This window comes from Orcinus orca, chromosome 6, assembly GCF_937001465.1.
Source record: "Orcinus orca chromosome 6, mOrcOrc1.1, whole genome shotgun sequence".
NCBI classification, from domain to species: Eukaryota; Metazoa; Chordata; class Mammalia; order Artiodactyla; family Delphinidae; genus Orcinus; species Orcinus orca.
In genome coordinates this window covers 112,202,344-112,224,118 of record NC_064564.1, presented here as the reverse complement: position 1 = coordinate 112,224,118, position 21,775 = coordinate 112,202,344, and the positions used below count along the sequence as shown (strand labels likewise).

The 21,775-nt window shown below is 41.2% G+C and overlaps 1 protein-coding gene across 22 annotated transcripts in view; it reads right to left on the bottom strand.

Moving 5' to 3' along the window:
* The window catches only part of RALGPS1 (Ral GEF with PH domain and SH3 binding motif 1), a 287,326-nt gene that overhangs the window by 142,251 nt on the left and 123,300 nt on the right, over positions 1–21,775 (bottom strand). For all 22 annotated transcript variants that reach the window (XM_049710721.1, XM_049710726.1, XM_049710727.1 and 19 more), the window contains one exon: positions 6,998–7,124. In XM_049710721.1, coding sequence (XP_049566678.1) covers positions 6,998–7,124 — 127 coding nt within the window. The remainder of the gene's footprint in view (positions 1–6,997; positions 7,125–21,775) is intronic.

Here is a 21,775-nt window from a genome sequence, read left to right as displayed (position 1 = left end):
CTTCCCCTCCCCCACCCCCACCCCAGCAGTTTCTGAAATACGGTGATGCACCACAGGCTTCTGCATGGTCCCCTGCCTGGTTTTCCCTCCTCCAGCCTGACCTCCCCCAAGCCGGACACCTGCTGTCGGCCAGGAGACCCGTGTTCAAGGCAAACCCAAGCCAACCACGCCCTTGCTCAAAACCCTCCTGGTCCCCTACTGCTCGTGGAGGCCAGAGCCTGAGCCCCCCACTCCCAGTGTGCAGGCCCTAAGCAACCTCACCCCTCTCTCCCACTCCAGCTGCTTCTCACGACACCCTCCTCCTGATTCTCTACTCTCCAGGCAGTTTTCCCAGCAAACATGTTTTTCCCCACTTCAGGGCTCTTGCACAAGCCGCTGTCTTTGTCTGGGATGCTCACATGCCACCTCTTCATCCAGCTTATTCATCTTTTAGGGCTTCCCTCCAGAAAACCCTTGCTGGTCCCCCAGCCTGGGATGGGTCCCCCTTTATTCACTCCTTTGCCTTTCCCTCCACAGTGCTTGGCTCACTTTGGTTTCTAGTTCACTGCCAGTGATCAGATCTGGGCCGTGAGCGCCACCAGAGCAGAACTGAAGTCTGATGCCCGGGTGAGAACACACCCACCTTGCAGAGGGCCTGGCGTGTGAGGCCCTCAGGCTCAGAGTGTGAGCCCCTCACCCCCAGCTGTTCTGGGGGCTTTGGGGCATCAACGTAAATGCTTCTTTTTGACCAATGACCACTTCTTTTTGAAAGTCCTTTTAGATATCCCACAGTTTAAGTCTGTTAATTTTATACTCAGAATTTGGAAACAATTTGCCTTTATTTTAAACTTCAGAGTCCATATTTGAACATAAAACCTTGCTTTTTAAAAATGGGAGGGTTTGGCTGTTTGAAGGAATAGCTTAGCTTCTAGAAATTTACTTCACATATTAGAAGTCTGGGTAAATTTACCAGGAATCTAAATGTTCTCTAACTATTCAGAACTGTCAGAATGCCTAGTTTTTGTTCCTTGAGAGATCACAATTTTCCACACTGCCTATAGTTACTTTTAGAATCAGGCTCTAAACCTTTTAAAATCTATTACATTTGTAATTTTATTTAGCTATTTCCTGGAGGGAACTATAGGTTCTGAAAACCAAACACCCTCTAAATCAATAAAGCTACTTGGAAGTAAATGGTGTAGCCACGCTTCACAGCTCATTGCCTGCTTTTGTTATCACTTTGACCTGAACTGGGTATTTACAAGGAGTAGCTATCAGATAAAATTAAGCTGCAAATAACTGACCTGACTATTTCCCACAACTATTTTTGCACTTTGAAGTAAATGGGAATAAACTTTTTGAGACAAAGAGAGTCTTATTTTTGAAATGTAGTAAGTTTTTCCCTCAGTGTTTTTTAAATTATGCTTCACAAGAAACAGTGCACCAAAGTGCAGCCAACTGGCTCTAAAATTTGCATTGGAAGGAGATGGAATACACACCCACATGGTTAATAACGTGCCAGTACTACATGAGGGTATCTTTACATGGAGTAAGAGACACATGTGTGAATAGTCCCAGGAAACCAGTTAGTGTAGAACCTTCCACAGAGGTTTAAAAGAATCGTTACAAAAGTAAAACCTATACTTGCTATTAGAGGCAAATAACCACTGAAGCAGCGTTCAAAGTCTCAAGCAGGAACTAAACGCATGAAGCAGCTGGAAATATCGAGGACTGACCTCAAGTCCCTCCCAGAGAATAACTCCCTCTCCCCCAAGGAAAACACCTACAGTGAGGACGTTGCCAGGGGAAAAAAAAATGGTTTCAGACATTTTTTCCTATATTGTACCTTCCAGGAATTATGTAACTCTTCCTCTTTTGATAAACAAATCCATCCCCAGGACAAGTTGGGTTTTCAAGCACTAAAGCCACAACCTGGATTTGGGCAGGGTATGTCCATGGCAATCAGAGGTGCAGGGAGGCCTTAGCTGCCCTCAGGACGGATGGCCCCGCTGAGCCTCAGAATGGGGTCTTTCTTCATTCTTTTTAATGAAACCATGCCCCCCACCCCCCGCCGCCATGGTAAACCCTCACACACCGTCCTGAGGACAGAAAGCACATTGGAGTCGCCTCCTGTTCTTTCAGTCTGACTTGTACACTGCAGGAGTCATTCTGATGCAAGGATGAGAAATGCAGTCCGATTGGCTCAAGTGGGGAGGGAAATCCTCGTAGCAGGGAAGGAATAGGAGCAGGCGGTGGAGCTAGGCTCACTCAGGGACAAGGAGGGTCTTACAGGAGAACAGAGGCCCGTACGGAGTCTCTTGGGAAGTACCTGCCAGGAAGAGGCAGCTGAGATGAGGTGATCAGGGACAAGGAGGGGGCATCTGTCCAAAAACTCAGTGGCAAGGGGCCCTGGCACGGACTACATGTCCGCTGCAAGTGTGGACCTATCCTGCGGCCTGATGAGAGCCATCATGGTCACACACGAGGGGCATCTGGCCAGAGGCCTGAATAGGGGACTCATCTGAAAGGGAGGGATCTGGGAGCATACGCTCAGTCTGATGAGAAGGGACACAGGTCAGCAAGGGGAGATGGTATTCTCTGAGTCAGCCCTTGGCTAAGGCCCACCGACCAATCTCTCAGAAGCCCAAGACAGCACTGGTTTGTGGTCCAAGAACAGAGTGTCACAAGAAAGAGCCAAGACAATTCATCCCACTTCACATAGCACCCGATGGAGGCCATCCACAAGTCATAAATGGCAGAGGACATACAGGTGGCAACTGAAAGGGAGGAGTAGGAAAATAATGACCTGAACAGTGGAGGTAGGCTGTCAGGAGAGGGCAGTGTTAAGAGCTTAGGGCTTCCCTGGTGGCGCAGTGGTTGAGAATCTGCCTGCCAATGCAGGGGACATGGGTTCGAGCCCTGGTCTGGGAGGATCCCACATGCCGCGGAGCAACTAGGCCCGTGAGCCACAACTACTGAGCCTGCGCGTCTGGAGCCTGTGCTCCACAACAAGAGAGGCCGCGATAGTGAGAGGCCCGCACACCGCGATGAAGAGTGGCCCCCACTTGCCACAACTAGAGAAAGCCCTCACACAGAAACGAACACCCAACACAGCCAAAAATAAAAAAAATTAATTAATAAAAAAAAGAGCTTAGGGCTTATAGCCACACCACTGGGCCAAGGCCTGGCTCTGCCACTCTCCAGTTATGTGACCCGGGGCAACCTCTCAGCACCTGCTTATTCACTGGGCCATTTTGTGAGCATTCATTGAGATGGTGCATTAAAATACCTAGCAAGGTGCTGGGCACAGAGAAAGGAGACAATCAACAGCAGCTCATGTGATCATTTTACGAGAGAGAAGAGGCCATCCTTAACGATCCTGGAGCACCTCTGCTAGTTGAACCAGTGGGCTGCACCCTAATGCCATCAACCCATCCTCCAATGGATTAGCCCCAGGCAAGGTGGGAATGGGCTTGGGAGCTGCGCACACCAACATGCCCTCCACCTGCAGATCTGAGAGGAAAGGCACTGTAGTTTACAGCAAGCAGTAAGATGAGAACAAGGAAAGGATAAGGAAGCGTGAAAAAAGAATGATAATTCAATAACATGGCTTAAGTCTAAACAAATGGGAAGGACTTTTACTCCCCTAATAAAGGCAAGATCTCTCATATTGGGCCCAACTAAATACGGTTTTTAAGGATCACACTTAAGACAAAACAACTTAAAATATTAAAATGCAAAATATAGTCAAAGATTTATAAAATGAATGCAAAGGAAAAATAAATCAGATTTCAAAGAATTAACACTAACGAAATAAAAGCAAATAATAAATGGAATCAAGATCATTTTGTATGGGACACACTTCATAATGAATCTGCAACTGTTATAAACTTCTATATAGTCATTCGTTGGTATCCATGTGGGATTGGCCCCAGGACCCCTGCAGATACCAAAATCCAGGGATGCTCAAGTCCCTTATGTGAAATGGCATAGTATTTGCATATAACCTACACACACCCTCCCCTACACTTTAAATCATCTCTGGGTTACTTGTAACACCTAATACGATTAAATGCTATGTAAAGAGTTGCCAGCACCTGGCAAGTTCAAGCTTTACTTTTTGGAACTTTGTGGATTGTTTTTCCAGAATATTTTCAGTCGAGAGTTGGCTGAATCCATGAATGCAGAACCTAGGGATATGGAGGGCCAACTGTATACTAAATAATGTAAGGCAGAAACTGTTAGAAATGCAAGGGGACTCTAAGACATATTTCTGTCCTTGATAGACCAGGTTGTCAAAAATGAAAAATGTGAATGTTGTAATGATAAGAGTAACTTGAGAGATTACATCTTTTCCAGCGCCCATGAAATATTTATACCAACTGATGTTATATTAAACCACAAGACAAATATCAAACATTTTAAAAAACCTAGAAAGCATATGTGTCATATGTTCTAAAACAATGTTAAAAAAAATTAGAGAGAAGACCATTTTTAAAAACCAAAGCCCTTCATAGCTGTGTTATGCATAATAGTGAAATAGTGAGCCAAAATAGTGTTATCCAAAAAGTGAAACAACTCACATATCCGTCAAATGATGATAGATAAATAAAATGTGGTACATCCATTCAATGGAATATTATTTGGCAATAAGGAGGAATGAAATACTGATCATGCTCTAACAGGAATGAACCTTGAAAACATGATGCTCAGGGAAAGAAGCCAGTCATAAAAGACCACATTGTACAATTCAATTCATATGAAATGTCCCAAATAAGCAAATCTATGAAGACAGAAAGTAGATTAGCAGTTCATCTAGGGCTGAGGGTGAGGGGGTGGAAGGCAGGTGGCTAGAAGGAAAAGGAGTGACTATGAATGGGTATGGGGTTTCTCGTTGGGGTGATTAAAAAGTTCTAAAATTGACTGCACTTATGGTCGTACAACTTTGTGAATATACTAAAAACCATCGATTGTACATTTTAAATGGATGCTACAGGAATTATAACTCAATAAAGCCATTTGAAAAAACCAAAAACAAAAACTCAAGCCCTTGAAAATTAAAAAAAACCACTGCCTTAAATACACTTGGATAAAAGAAAAATTGAAACTATAATTACAGAACATTTAAAGATATCACTGAGTACACTATACATTAAAACATGTAGGATACAACAAAAGCAGCAATTAGATGGAAATATATACCCGTAACTGTTTTCCAAATGAAAGTAGAAAGAATAATATATATACAAATAAGCCAATAATTTGTTTACAATAACAAAACAACTTAAGGAAAGCAGAAGAAATGAATTATAAAAGACAAAAGCGTAAATTCCATATTTCGTCAAATTTAGGATGTCATCTATTATAAATTTAGGATGCACCATAATTTTACGTAACACTAAGAAAAACTGCTGCCAATTTAACAATGTCACAATGCTTTGTTAGCATCAATTGAAAGATGCATCCCAATTTGAGAGATTTAAAAATGTGGAGGAAAAAAGCACATCCTAGACTAATGGAATATAGTAGATTAGAAAGCAGGAAGACAATGTGACTGATAAACAAATACGAAGTCTAATTCTTTGGAAAGACCAACAGACGTACCTCTGGCAAAGCAAATTAAAAACAGAAAGAGAAAACAAAAATGAAAACAATTAGGAATGCAAAGCAAATATAACCATACATACACAGGAGGTTAACATTTATAGTGATTATATAAAACCCTATGTTCAAAAAAATTAAGTGAGGAAAAACTTTATGCTAATAATTTCAAAAACTTGGGTCAAATGGACAATTTTATACTAACATTAAGTTTTCCAAATTAGATTTAAAAGAATTAGAAAATTAAATACACAATGCTCATAGAGGACAGTTAAAAGTTGTCAAAAATGTATCTCAAAAAACTTACACTAGATTTCTGAAAATACTAGGAGTCACTTCCATAAAACCTTTATTTCCCTTGTTCTTAATACTATTTTATAACATAAAGAGATAGAAAATTTTCATAAAATTACCGTAACTGTGAAAAACCAAACCACAAGAAATATTTTTCACCCGTCAAACCGGCAAAGGAAAAAAAAAAGAAAGCACAAGAAAAAAAGAAAGGAAAAGAAAAAGCACATGAAAATACACAGCATTTGTGCACATGGGGAAAATAGGCAATTTCTTCCCCTTCTAATGAAAATATAAGTTGTTACAACCTCTCCGGAGAGTGTTTTGAAGTATACATGAAAAGGCACACAATTTTGCAAAGTTTTGACCCAGTAATCACACTTCCAGGAATTTATTACAAGGTAAGATTCCTAACTATATAGGTGATTTTTGCAACAGGGATGCCCACTGCAAAATTTTAATAGCAAAAATGTATAGACAAATGTCAATATTAGAGAGATCCCAGTTGCACAAATCCATGTGATGGGACTGAGTCATAGTATAGAAATGCAGGTAATAACATTAAATGTTCACGACAGAGTAAACATACAGATTCTATATGCATCCAAAAGAATGAAAAGATATGAAGCAAAACAGGGATTATCTCTAGGTGGGAAAGCAAATGCTACTAATTTTCTTCTCTTCCAAGTTCCTTGCAATGAACATGTATTATTTTCGAATCAGTAAAATCAATAATCATAATAATTCTGTTGGAACAAATCTTATATATTAATAATGTCCAGAGAATCAGAAGAGAGGGGTTTGGGCCTGAGTTCCCCCAGTTCAAGAAGATGTGGATAAACCAGTAAGAGTCCTGTGACCCTTCTGAGCTGCAGGCTGGGGAGGCTTGGGATTCACAGATCATTTGTATTAGCAGCAGAATATCCCTTGTTTCAAGACCCTCATCAGGAAATTCCCATCTTTAGGAAGTATCAATAGCCTGTTCTAACCCAAGGAGCCAACCAATCACCTCTTTATCCATGGCCCATGCTGCTTCATGGAAATTTCTCAACTAGAAATTGTAAAAACATCTTATCTGGCAGTGAGCAGGTTTCTTAAAAAATAATAATCCAATTCAGACTCCTACCTAGATAGGGAATACTGGGAACCATCTTCAGGCTTCGGATATATTCCCGAGTCCGCTTGTAATTATCTTCTTTAGACATCAGGTAGTCCAATTTCTCAAAGGTGGTCTTGTCTTTTCGATTCAACAGCTGGAGTGAGAAAAAAACAGAGTATGAGAGAGAAGAGAAATAAACTGGAAGAAGCAAAAGAGAAAGGATAACTGCAGATGAAAACTAAAAGGAAATGTCCCAAGAGGCACGTCTATGATGTGCAGAATCCTGGGCACAACTAAGGATTTTAAGGTGCTGTTTCATGTAGAGATGGAGTGTTTCATAGCCTCGACTTTGTCATTTTTCATAGTCTCACACTTGGAAGATACCCTCCAAAGTTACCTAGTCCCTTGTTCTAGATGATGCCAGAATCCCCTGCATAGCACCCACCTTCACGGCGCATAGACCCTACAACAGCAAGGAGCTCAGAGAGTAAAGCAAATTGCTCAAGGTCACCTAGAGCTATTTCACAGTCACATCAGGTCTCTCTCCCTGTGTCCACAGAGAGCTTCTTGCTCTCTCCTCAACATCTCTGCCATTGCTAAAGGCCCTGGAAGATCTCATACGCTTCACCTGCATATGCTGTACACATAGCCAGGCCATCTCTCCAATCTGGTCTATCTCCTCCAGATTCCCTGTGGTCTATGACTGTGTCATATTTACACTGGGTACGGTGTTCTACTCAAAATAAGCCAAACTTCTTTTCCATATGCAGTCATCTAAGGGGTGATTTAGTTATGCAAATACAGGATGAGCAGGCACCCACAGCCCAGAGATTAGAGAAGTAAGAGCCTTCATGACTGAGATCTCTGGAATGTAAAGCTGGTCACCAGGGAAGGGATGGCTCAGTGTTCATAAGGAGGCTTCTTGGAAGAAAGAAATAGAAACTGAATCCTGGTTCTCCAGACTTGATGCTAAGGACTGACGCTGTGGTCATCCTGCAGGTCCCAAGTCAAGGCCCAGTGCCAGGAAATGGCAATAAGTCTCCTTGAATAAAATGGCTTTAAGAAAAGGAGTCTAGGCTGAGAGCAAGCTTGAAAAAGACAATGTGGGGAAGGATCAGCCAGAGAGGGCTGGCTTTGGCACAGCATGTGACTGATGTTGGGCACCCCCAAGTTTAGCTTCCAGGGCCAGTGCCTCTGGGATCTGAGATCCATGGCGGAGCCCAGGAGAATAAATGGAGGTGTGGACCCTAGGCCTGGAGCATCCTTGGTCAAGTGTGGTGTTGAGACCCCATGGTCTGTGCAAGGACCGGGACCAGCAGCCCTGTCACATCAGTCAGACTGAGATAGGCCAGTGGTCAATAGCTCCATCACACAGCAGAGAGAAGTAGAACAGTGACTGTCCAGCACCAGGGGAAGCTGGCCTTTTGTACTGAAATAGCCCCTTTGGGTTCCTGGGACCCAGGTCTGCAAATTCCAAACTAAGGCCATGCCTGGTGCACCAGCGAACTCAGGCTGCGTCGGCCAATTCCTTGATCCTCAGCCTCTGGAGTCACAGGGGGTGCAGCCTCTAGAGTGCACAGAGGGTGCAGCCCAGCTGAGCAGTGACAGCTTAAGGACTTCAGAGAGGAGAGGCAAAAGAAAAATCCGAAAGGAAGGTCCCAGTGATGGAGAAGTTGGAGAGTAAATAGCAAGCTGTTTTTTTTTTTTTTTTCCATTGAGAAATTCAGGACACATCAGGGTGGGGATGCTACACAGATGCTAGGGATGACGGCTGCCTAACTGGCTTGCTAATTTAAGGCTGTTATTCATCACATTAACAAATGGACAGGAAATCACTCCATCTCCCATTTGTTGTTTGTAAAGTACCGTAACATACAACTCATCTGGTCTTTACAAAGCCCAGGGACGAAAATGGAGCCAGGGTTACTGCCACTATTTCAGGTTCATAATCACAAGGATTAAGTGACTTGTCAGAGTATCTTTGGGGAACTTGATTCAATAGAGGAGAAAAATGTATATTATAGCAACATGGTAAGTAAGTAAATAGAGACCGAGAACCCAGACAAACAACAAGTAAATTATGGGCGAGGGAAGCGTCAAGGAAAGCTGTATAGAGAGAGGCATTTGAAATGAACATTTAAGGATAAGGAATTCACTAAATGAACTACCTATACCCAGATGAGAACCAGATACTCTAGTTGTGAATTGCCCCATTGTAAAGTTGAGCAGGCCCCTCACCCCCTTGGCTGGCAGGTCATCTCTTTATTAATGAAACCTAGAACCCCACCGAATCCTTTGGCAGCCACCATGTTCATCCAGCAGTCAGACAAATCCCTATGTTATCCTCACACACACTGCAGCTGAGCCATCCTGGGGCCCAATGCTCCCTCCACTGGGTCTCTGGACCCAGCTGAGGGATTGCCCTTGTCCCCTGGCATGTTTGGCCTATCTGCCTAGCCTGTCAAGTGCCTCTATGCATGGCACCACAGAGCTGATCAGCAGGACATCTGTGTCCCGACATAGACATGACCAGGCCAACATGATTCGAGCCCTGGAGGATGTCCCTAAAAACCACCCTGAAGATTGACCTCAAACCAACAACTGGGGTTCTTTAGTGGAGTGGGACAACCAAAGGCAGCCACATTTGCATGCTTCCTAAATTTAAAACCAGGCTCCTCCAGGCCACACCTCTTTCTGTTAACCTTTTCTCTACACACATACTTCCTACCCACCCTCCATCCCTACCCACACACACTCACACACACATTCAGAAGGGCTGGGACTGGTTAACTACACTCATCGGCTCCACTATGTGCCCACAAGCGAGATCCAGGATGGCATCAGATTCCTCAATAGGAATGCACAGCATGCTAAAGACATGAAAAAAAGCTCAGAACATCTATCTCCCATGCAAGCATTTGAATACTACTTGAGAACTTCCCCCAGCAAAATGAAAAGAATAAACCAAGTCCAGGAAGATATGGGATATAGGAAACAGTGGACCCAGTCCAGCAGTAGTAAAGGGAGATGACAGATAAACAGCAAGACTCAAGAATGACTGGTCTACATCTATCAAGCCCAGAAGAGATGTCTCCAGAGAAAGAGAAGTCTTGATAGAAAACCTGACAGAACAGCACATTTGTGGGGGGGTGGGTGGATATATTTATTATGTATAATAAAAATAAAATTAAATGAAATAAAGATTTATATACAATATATGAAAATCTGGTAAGATATTGTATATGTTTATGTGTGTATTTACATATACATATAAAATATATGGTAGATAAGTGGTAGCTAGAGTAAGAATTTTTCCTTAAAAGAGATTTAGAGGAACTTCCCCGGTGGCGCAGTGGTTAAGAATACGCCTGCCAATGCAAGGGACACTGGTTCAAACCCTGGTCCGGGAAGATCCCACATGCCGCGGAGCAACTAAGCCCGTGCGCCACAACTACTGAGCCTGTGCTCTAGAGCCCGCGAGCCACAACTACTGAAGCCTACGTGCCTAAAGCCCGTGCTCTGCAACAAGACCAGCCACTGCAGTGAGAAGCCTGCGCACTGCAACAAAGAGTAGACCCCACTCTCTGCAACTAGAGAAAGCCCACGCGCAGCAACGAAGACCCAATGCAGCCAAAAATAAGTAAATCAATGAAAAAAAAAGAGAGAGAGAGAGATTTAGAAATGCCGGGGAAACAAAAGAGTATTCCAGAAAAGACATGTTATTCGTAGTTAACCACTTGACTATACAGAGAACCATAGTTGCACATTCCTAATAATTAAAACATGAATACTCATTTAATAAAAGAGATTTAACCATAGTAACATGAGCGTTTTTGAAGAAGGAGGAAAGGTGGTTCAGGAAAACTAAACCAACATCCATCATACGAAGAAGTCACCACATACTGTCTAAAGTGAGTGGATCAAGAAATTGTAGCAAAAACTCATTGATGGAAACATGGCAGAAATTACCAGAAGAAACCACTAAATAACTCTGAGTGTCTGCCTCTGGGGGAATGAATGGGGTATGGAGAGACAGAGCAATGAGTGTTAGTTGTTTCACTAAGACTTTCAGTACTTAGTGATTTTTAAAATTCATGTGCATGTATTATGCTGGAAAAATTCTTTTAAGTTTAATTTTTTAAATATAGGATTTGTTTATTCAAAATATAACAGCATTTACTTGTACATGTTTTTTTTTGTTTGTTTGTTTTTTTGTGGTACGCGGGCCTCTCACTGTTGTGGCCTCTCCCGTTGTGGAGCACAGGCTCCGGACGCGCAGGCTCAGCGGCCATGGCTCACGGGCCCAGCCGCTCGGCGGCATGTGGGATCTTCCCGGACCGGGGCACGAACCCGTGTCCCCTGCATCGGCAGGCGGACTCTCAACCACTGTGCCACCAGGGAAGCCCAACTTCTACATGTTTTAAACTTTTATTACAAGTAGAGCCATAAAGTGAAAACCTCATGTGAGTTGAGGGTCCTTTAGAGTTTACAGGAAGCCTCAGGAAGAAACCATCAGAACTACATGGAAGAAACCATCAGAACTACATGCAAGAAAACAAATTATCTGCCTACCTAAGTCAAACAGATACTAAAAGCATTCATGTTCAGGAAAAGAGGTAAGGAAATAAAATTAAGGAAAAGTTCACTAAATACAACAGGCAACTTCACTTCTAGTAAAGTTTAGAAGTATTGGGCCACCCTGAGATTTCCCTTCCATAATATTTATCACGATTGTGATCATCTGTACGATTATATCTGTGGTTCCCTCAGCAAATGAAGACTCCCATGAAGGTGGTGACCATGCTGGTTGTATTCACTCCACTATTCCCTGCAACTGGTATGGTTCCTGACACAGAGAAAACACTGCCTAAAGATCTGTTGAACAAAAGAATGAGAAAACTAACAATGACAATTTAAAAATTCAACTCCTTGGAAATTTTTGAACACTCCAATAATTCTTGGGTAAAAGAAGAAATAAAAGCCAAGGTAATGGACTATTTACAAACCATAAACATATAGAACATATAGATCACTATACGTTAAACTATGTGATGAGGTCAAAACTGTACTGAGAGGAAAAACGCATGGTTTTTAACTCTTATATAATTAAACAATATGAATATAAATGAACTTAACATTCAACTCAAGAAACTAGGAAAACTGGGCAGAGTGGGGGAGCAGGAGTAGGAGAAATTGATTAATAGATAAAATTAGGAATTATGTTTTTTAAAAAATATATATATATAACTAAACACCTAACCTATAGACATGATAACTAAACCCAAGAACTAAATTTTATAAAAATCACAATAAAACAGGTAAAATCTCTATTAAGTAAGGCAAAATGCAAAAATATACATTAGGATTGAGAAAGGGGCAAAACCACATATGCAAAGTGAACTAAAATTACAAGGTAAAAATAAAATCCCTGAATATTGATTTTAAATAATTTTCATGGTGGCAAGTATCAGCTGCAAGGGATAAATGGAACCCATAAACCACAGGGTCAAATGTCACGAAGATCACAAATCTTGGTCAAATACCTGAAGAAGCAGGTTGCTTTTGGAAATTTCCCTTATCATGCTCTGAGAGCCTGTATGTGGCACTCATACTTGACTAATGATGAAAAATTCCCTTCTTCTGGTAAATAGTTCAAAACAGGAAGCTGTCTCCATAGAAGAAAAAAATAAGGCCCTCCAAATCTACTTTATGAGGACGTTGGTATCTTGTTCCCTTGCCTTGAGAGAATAACATTTCTTGATACATGGAAATGTTTTTCAACAAAATAACATTTCTTGATACGTGGAAACGCTTTTCAATGAAGAACCTGTTGCTTCAAATACGTTAAAACTGGCTCAAAATTCTATTTTAATTCCAGTGTCTACTGTTGGTATGGAAAGAATTTTTAGTGCTGCGGATAATCTATGGACCAATGGATTCAACAGACTGAGTATGGAATGAAACTAGGGTGCTTTAAAATAAGTAATTTTTACCTCTTTAGATACAAACTATTGGTTTCTGAAAAATAAACTACAAAGTCATATATCTAATGTAAAATATTAGATGCAATGGAGACTGTTATAAGTAACATAAGAGAAAACTATGACTTTGAAATTTAGTAAGTGTCCTGGCTAGCCGTCCATATCTGTCTTTGACTAAGGCTATTTTAAACTCTGTACAGATAGATGTTAACCTGTAGAAAACGTAGTAATGCAAATAATTCCAGTCCATATAAAGGCATATGATGTCTCATGGAATTCCACTGATCATCACCCTGGGAAAACTGACTAATTTTCTATCCATTTTAAAGATTATTCCCTGGTGGCGCAGTGGTTGAGAGTCCGTCTGCCGATGCAGGGGACACGGGTTCGTGCCCTGGTCCGGGAAGATCCCACATGCTGTGGAGTGGCTGGGCCCGTGAGCCATGGTCGCTGAGCCTGCGTGTCCGGAGCCTGTGCTCCGCAACGGGAGAGGCCACAACAGTGAGAGGCTCGCGTACCGCAAAAAAAAAAAAAAAAAAAAAAAAGATTATGTCAGCCTTCTTTACCTGACCATAAAAGTGTAGTAGTCTCAGTTCTCTTGGAATACAGTTGTAATATCTTACTGGTTCTCATACTAATTAATGAGTTAAATAAAATATTTGACAAGTATTCATTTATACTTGTATGAGTCATGATTTTATCTTTTAAAAAATTATTAACAGTTTATATGCACATACACATATGCACATACATACATTCACATGCATACATACATACACAATGCATAATCTTGTAGGACAATTTTAATCATGTATTTCCAATAATTTTGCTAATTAAAAAAAAAAATCTGCTCATGGCAACCCCAGGAGACATTCCCACAAAGTCCCAAGAGCAGGGCCAGGAGGATGTGATTGGTCCTTGAACAGAAGTTTGCCAAGGGCCCATCCTGGGTCCAGAGTTGGTCTGTGTGGGTGAGGAGCCAGGTACCCAATGTACACCCCAATTTGTTCAACCTGGTTGAGCCATGGGAAAGGCTGGCTAAGGCAAGGAAGGGTCAGAAACACTATGAGAGTGCTCTGGAAGGAGAAAACAAACTCCATTATGGGAAGGAGGAACCAGGAAGAGGTGGTCATAGAAACGAGTCTTGAAGGCTTTCAACCAGCAGAAATGGGGCTGGAGAGGCTCCAGAAGCAAAAGAATGCACGAGCAGTGGCCTGGAGGTAGGAACACACAGGGATGCTTAAGGGAGCAGCAGTTTGGCAGAAATGCAGGCAACTGTTGCCTTGTACAAGGCTGGAAGGTGAGAGAGAGATGGAAACTTCCCATTTGGCAAAGTTTTTTTTTTTTAATAGATGTTTATTGGAGTATACTTGCTTCACAATACGGTGCTAGTTTCTGTTGCACAACAAAACAAATCAGCCATATGCATACACATGTCCCCATATCCCCTCCCTCTTGAGCCTCCATCCCATCCTCCCTATCCCACCCCTCTAGGTCATCGCAAAGCACCCAGCTGATCTCCCTGTGCTATGCTGCTGCTTCCCACCAGCCAACTATTATACATTGGGGCGATGCTACTCTCACTTCGCCCCAGCTTCTGCCCCCCACCCCACGTCCTCAAGTCCATTTTCTATGTCTACCTCTTTATTCCTGCCCGGCAACTAGGTTCATCAGTATCTTTTTTTTTTTTTTTTTTAGATTCCATATATATACGTTCGCAAACAGTATTTGTTTTTCTCTTTCTGACTTAACTTCACTCTGTATGACAGACTCTAGGTCCATCCACCTCACTACAGATAACTCAATTTTGTTTCTTTTTATGGCTCAGTAATATTCCATTGTATATATGTGCCACATCTTCTTTATCCATTCATCTGTCGATGGACACTTAGGTTGCTTCCATGTCCTGGCTATTGTAAACAGTGCTGCAATGAACACTGGGGTGCATGTGTCTTTTTGATTTATGGTTTTCTCAGGGTAGATGCCCAGTAGTGGGATTGCTGGGTCATACGGTAGTTCTATTTTTAGATTTTTAAGGAGACTCCATACTGTTTTCCATAGTGGTTGTATCAATTTACATTCCCACCAACAGTGCAGGAGGCTTCCCTTTCACCACACCCTTTCCAGCATTTATTGTTTCTAGATTTTTTGATAATGGCCATTCTAACTGGCATGAGGTGATACCTCATTGTAGTTTTGACTTGCATTTCTCTAACAATTAGTGATGTTGAGCATCTTTTCATGTGCCTCTTGGCCATCTGTATGTCTTCCTTGGTGAAATGTCTATTTAGGTCTTCTGCCCATTTTTTAACTGGATTGTTTGGTTTTTTTGATATTGAGCTCCATGAGCTGTTTGTATATTTTGGAGATTAATCCTTTGTCTGTTGTTTCATTGGCAAATATTTTCTCCCATTCTGAGGGCTGTCTTTTTGTCTTGTTTATGGTTTCCTTTGCTGTGAAAAAGCTTTTAAGTTTTATTAAGTCCCATTTGTTTATTAAGTCCCATTTGTTTATTTTTGTTTTTATTTCCGTTACTCTAGGAGGTGGATCAAAAAAGATCTTGCTGTGGTTTATGTCAAAGAGTGTTTTCCCTATGTTTTCCTCTAAGAGTTTTATAGTGCCTGGTGTTACATTTAAGTCTTTAATCCATTTGGAGTTTATTTTTGTGTATGGTGTTAGGGAGTGTTCTAATTTCATTCTTTTACATGTAGCTGTCCAGTTTCCCCAGCACCACTTATTGAAGAGGCTATCTTTTCTCCATTGTATGTCTTTGCCTCCTTTGTCGTAAATTAGGTACCCATATGTGTGTGGGTTTATCTCTGAGCATTCTACCTTGTACCATTGATCTATATTTCTGTTTTTGTTCCAGTACCATACTGTCTTGATTACTGTAGCTTTGTGGTACAGTTTGAAGTCAGGGAGCATGATTCCTCCAGGTCCGTTTTTCTTTCTCAGGATTGCTTTGGCTATTCGGGGTCTTTTGTGTTTCCATATAAATTGTAAAATTTTTTGTTCTAATTCTGTGAAGAATGCCATTAGTACTTTGATAGGGATTGCACTGAATCTGTAGATTGCTTTGGGTAGTATAGTCATTTTCACAATATTGATTCTTCCAATCCAAGAACATGGTATATTTCTCCATCTGTTTATGTCATCTTTGATTTCTTTCATCAGTGTCTTATAGTTTTCTGAGTACAAGTCTTTCACCTCCTTAGGCAGGTTTATTCCTAGGTATTTTATTCTTTTTGTTGCAGTGGTAAATGGGAGTGTTTCCTTAATTTCTCTATCTGATTTTTCGCTGTTGGTGTATAGGGATGCCAGAGATTTCTGTGCATTAATTTTGTATCCTGCAACCTTACCAAATTCATTGATTAGTTCTAGCAGTTTTCTGGTGGCATCTTTAGGATTTTCTATGTATAGTATCATGTCAACAGCAACAAGTTTTACTTTTTCTTTTCCAATTTGTATTCCTTTTATTTCTTTTTTTTTCTCTGATTGCTGTGGCTAGGACTTCCAAAACTATGTTGAATAAGAGTGGCGAGAGTGGACATCCTTGTCTTGTTCCTGATCTTAGTGGAAATGCTTTTAGTTTTTCACCATTGAGTACAATGATTGCTGTGGGTCTGTCACATATGGCGTTTGTTATGTTGAGGTAGGTTCCCTCTATGACCATTTTCTGGAGAGTTTTTATCATAAACGGGTTTTGAATTTTGTCAAAAGCTTTTTCTGCATCACATGGTTTTTATTCCTTAATTTATTAATGTGGTATATCACATTGATTGATTTGCATATATTGAAGAATCCTTGCATCCCTGGGATAAATCCCAGTTAATCATGGTGTATGATCCTTTTAATGTGCTGTTGGATCCTGTTTGCTAGTATGTTGTTCAGGATTTTTGCATCTATGTTTTTCAGGGATATTGGTCTATAATTTTCTTTTCTTGTGATATCTTTTTCTGGTTTGGGTATCAGGGCGATGATGGCTTTGTAGAATGAATTTGGGAGTGTTTCTCCCTCTGCAATTTTTTGGAAGAATTTGAGAAGGATGGGTGCTAGCTCTTCTCTAAATGTTTGATAGAATTCGCCTGTGAAGCCATCTGGTCCTGGACTTTCGTTTGCTGGAAGATTTTTAATTATGGTTTCAATTTCATTACTTGTGACAGGTCTGTTTATATTTTCTAATTCTTCCTGGTTCAGTCTTGGAAAATTGTACCTTTCCAAGAATTTGTCCATTTCTTTGTGGTTGTCCATTCTATTGGCATATAGTTGTTTGTAGTAGTCTCTTATAATCCTTTGTATTTCCGCAGTGTCAGTTGTGATTTCTCCTTTTTCATTCCTAATTTTATTGATTTGCGTCTTCTCTCTTTTTTTCTTGATGAGTCTGGCTAAGGATTTATCAATTTTGTTTATCTTCTCAAAGAACCAGCTTTTAGTTTTATTGATCTTTGCTATTGTTTTGTTTCTATTTCATTTATTTCTGCTCTGATCCTTATGATTTCTTTCCTTCTACTGACTTTGGGTTTTCTTTGTTCTTCTTTCTCTAGTTGTTTTAAGTGTAGATTTAGATTGTTTATTTGAGATTTTTCTTGTTTCTTGAGGTGAGACTGTATTGCTATAAACTTCCCTCTTAGAACTGCTCTTGCTGCATCCCACAGGTTTTAGGTCATCGTGTTTTCATTGTCATTTGTTTCTATATACTTTTATATTTCTTCTTTGATTTCTTCAGTGATCTCTTGGTTATTTAGTAGTGCACTGTTTAGCCTCCATGTGTTTGTGTTTTTTACGTTTTTTTTCCTGTAATTGATTTCCAGTCTCACAGCGTTGTGGTCAGAAAAGATGCTTGATATAATTTCAATTTTCTTAAATTTTCCAAGGCTTGATTTGTGACCCAAGATGTGATCTATCCTGGAGAATGTTCCATTTGCCCTTGAGAAGAAAGTGTATTCTGCCACTTTCGGGTGGAATGTTCTATAAATATCAATTAGATCTGTCTGGTCTATTGTGTCATTTAAAGCTTGTGTTTCCTTATTTATTTTCTGTTTGGATGATCTGTCCATTGGTGTAAGTGGGGTGTTAAAGTCCCCTACTATTATTGTGTTACTGTTGATTTCTCCTTTCATGGTTGTTAGCATTTGCCTTATGTATTGATTCCTATGCTGGGTGCATAAACATTTATAATTGTTATATCTTCTTCTTGGATTGATCCTTTGATCATTATGTAGTGTCCCTCCTTATCTCCTGTAACAGTCTTTATTTTAAAGTCTATTTTATCTGATAAAAGTATTGCTACTCTGGCTTTCTTTTGATTTCCATTTGCATGGAATATCTTTTTCTATCCCTTCACTTTCAGTCTGTATGTGTCCCTAGGTCTGAAGTGGGTCTCTTGTAGACAGCATATATATGGGTCTTTTTTTTTTTTTGTATCCATTCAGCCAGTCTGTGTCTTTTGGTTGGGGCATTTAATCCATTTACATTCAAGGTTATTATCGATATGTATGTTCCTATTACCATTTTCTTAATTGTTTTGGGTTTGCTTTTGTGGGTCTTTTCCTTCTCTTGTGTTTCCCACTTAGAGAAGTTCCTTTAGCATTTGTTGTAAACCTGGTTTGGTGGTGCTGAATTCTCTTAGCTTTTGTTTGTCTGAAAAGCTTTTGACTTCTCTATCAAATCTGAATGAGATCCTTGCTGGGTAGAGTAATCTTGGTTGTAGGTTCTTCTCTTTCATCACTTTAAGTATATCCTGCCACTCCCTTCTGGCCTGCAGAGTTTTCCCTGAAAAACCAGCTGATAACCTTATGGGGATTCCTTTGTATGTTATTTTTTGTTTTTCCCTTGCTCCTTTTAATATTTTTTCTTTGAATTTAATTTTTGTTAATTTGATTAATATGTGTCTTGGTGTGTTTTTCCTAGGGTTTATCCTGTATGGGACTCTCTGTGCTTCATGGACTTGGGTGACTATTTCCTTTCCCACGTTAGGGAAGTTTTCGACTATAATCTCTTCAAATATTTTCTCAGACCCTTTCTTTTTTCTCTTCTTTTTCTGGGACTCCTATAATTTGAATGTTGGTGCATTTAGTGTTGTCCCAGTGGTCTCTGAGATTGTCTTCCATTCTTTTCATTCTTTTTTCTGTATTCTGCTCCTCAGCAGTTATTTCCACCATTTTGTCTTCCAGCTCACTTATTCGTTCTTCTGCCTCAGTTATTCTGTAACTGATTCCTTCTAGTGTATTTTTCATTTCAGTTATTGTGTTGTTCATCTCTGTTTGTTTGTTCTTTAGTTCTTCTCGATCTCTGTTAAACATATCTTGTATTTTCTCAATCTGTGCCTCCATTCTATTTCCGAGATTCTGGATCATTTTTACTATCATTACTCTGAATTCTTTTTCAGGTAGATTGCCTATCTCCTCTTCATTTATTTGGTCTTGTAGGTTTTTACCTTGCTCCTTCATCTGTGACATGTTTGTTTGCCATCTCTCTCTTTTTTTTTTTTTTAATGAGTGGGATTGTGTTCTTGTCTTACTGGTTGTTAGGCCTGAGGCTTCTAACACTGGGGTTTGTAGGCTATTGGATAGAGCTGGGTCTTGGTGCTGAGATGAGGAACTCTGTGAGACCTCACTCCTATGAATATTCCCTGGGGTTTGAGGTTCTCTATTAGTCCAGTGGTTTGGACTCAGAGCTCCCACCGCAGGAGTTTTGGCCCAGCCCCAGGTTTGTGAATCAAGATCCCACAAGCCACCTGGGGTGGCAAAAATCACAGCAGTAACAAAGTAAAAAATAAAATTAGACTAGGAAACTAACATATATGTTAGGAAAAATAGAAAAATTAAAATATAGATGAATCAACAACCAGAAGGTACATCAGTACCACAATAGTAAAAAAGAGGAGGAGAGAAAAGAGAAAGAAAAAAAGGGGGGAGGCCTTGACTGTGGAGGGCGGGGCTTAAGCAAGGGTGAGGTTTGTGTGGTGGGCAGGGGCAATGCTCAGGACCCACAGGGCTGGAAAAGGCCCTGGGGGCTGTGGGGGTGGAGCTTAGGCTCAAGGAACAGAAGGAGCCCAGGCGTGCCCCCCACCCCTGGTCTCAGAGGGCAGGGGACCTCACCTGGGAGCCCAGCAGGCTTCCTGAGCTCGAGTGGGTGGGGCAAACGCCCTCCACTCCTCTCCCAGAGGGCCCCTCCTGCCTGCCTCTCCTGATCTCCCCAGCCTCAGGGGCGCCGATCCTATCTGGCCTCCACTTCTCCTGCCCCCTCAGTCCCCCTACATCCTACCAGTTCACTTTGGGCTTCCTCCCATCTCCTTGGGCGTCCGAGTCCCCCACCAGCGGCCGGCAGGTGCCCTAGTTGTGGGGAGATGCTAACTCCGTGTCTTCCCACATGGCCACCTTGGCCTGGCAAAGTATGTTTTTGACTTGGCCATTCTGGATACTGTGGACATGTGATGACCAATTTGACTGCTTATTCTACTTTTCCGAATATTTCAACTCAACTTGGCAACAGGGTGCCAATCACAAGCAGCTAAGCATGAACAGTGAATACAAATCAAAGGGGAAAGAATGAGTTGATTGTGGCTGTGTTTGAACAGGAAATTCCTCTGGCCAGCTCTTGCATCTCTGCCGCACGTGACTTGGGGTTCTGGGTGGCTATGTTGCTGGTGGCAGCAGATGCTCCACTGGCCACAGCTGAAAGGTTTATGGTTTGTTTTCTAGTGTCAGGAAGTAGGTGTGAAGTAGGTATGAAACCTTTTGCTATTTGCTGCCATTGCCCAAATGCCTCTACTATGTCCTTTGTACTCTGCAAGAATCTCCCTACCCGAGGGATTTCATCAAGTGCCACATTCCCAAATGCAAGTTTTCCTCAAAAACACCCATCGAGACAAACCAAAAACCGTCTCTCTCATCCAAGCTCGGTATCTTCCCTAACTCTAAGGGATCGCTGAAATCCAGGGTTAAAAATTCAAATGACAGTTTAAAATAGACTGACAAAATATTCATTATTATAAAACTAGAGGCAGCGTAATGAATGCTAAAATGATGGATTAAAAAGAGCAGCAGCAAAATGGTTATATCATGCATCAAAAAGAATAAAATACCTGGGACTAATTCTACCTAAGGAGGAAAAAAACCTGTACTCTGAAAACTGTAAGACGCTGATGAAAGAAACTGAAGACAATACAAACAGATGGAAAGATATACCGCATTCTTGGATTGGAAGAATCAATATTGTTAAAATGACCATACAACCCAAGGCAATCTACAGATTCAATGCAATCCCTATCAAATTGCCAATGGCATTTTTCACAGAATTAGAGCAAAAAAGTTTTTTAATTTGTATGGAAACACAAAAGACCCCAAATAGGCAAAACAATCTTGAGAAAGAAGAACAAAGCTGGAGGAATCACACTCCCTGACTGCAGACTATACTACAAAGCTACAGTAATCAAAAGAGTATGGTACTGTCACAAAACAGACATAGAACAGGCTAGAAAGCCCAGAAATAAACCCACACACTTATGGGCAATTAATTAATCTATGACAAAGGAGGCAAGAATATACAATATAGAAAAGATAGTCTCTTCAATAAGTGGTACTGGGGGCTTCCCTGGTGGCGCACTGGTTGAGAGTCCGCCTGCCGATGCAGGGGACACGGGTTCGTGCCCCGGTCCGGGAAGATCCCACATGCCGTGGAGCAGCTGGGCCCGTGAGCCATGGCCACTGGGCCTGTGCATCCAGAGCCTGTGCTCCGCAACGGGAGAGGCCACAACAGTGAGAGGCCCGCGTACCGCCAAAAAAAAAAAAATAAGTGGTACTGGGAAAACTGGACAGCTACA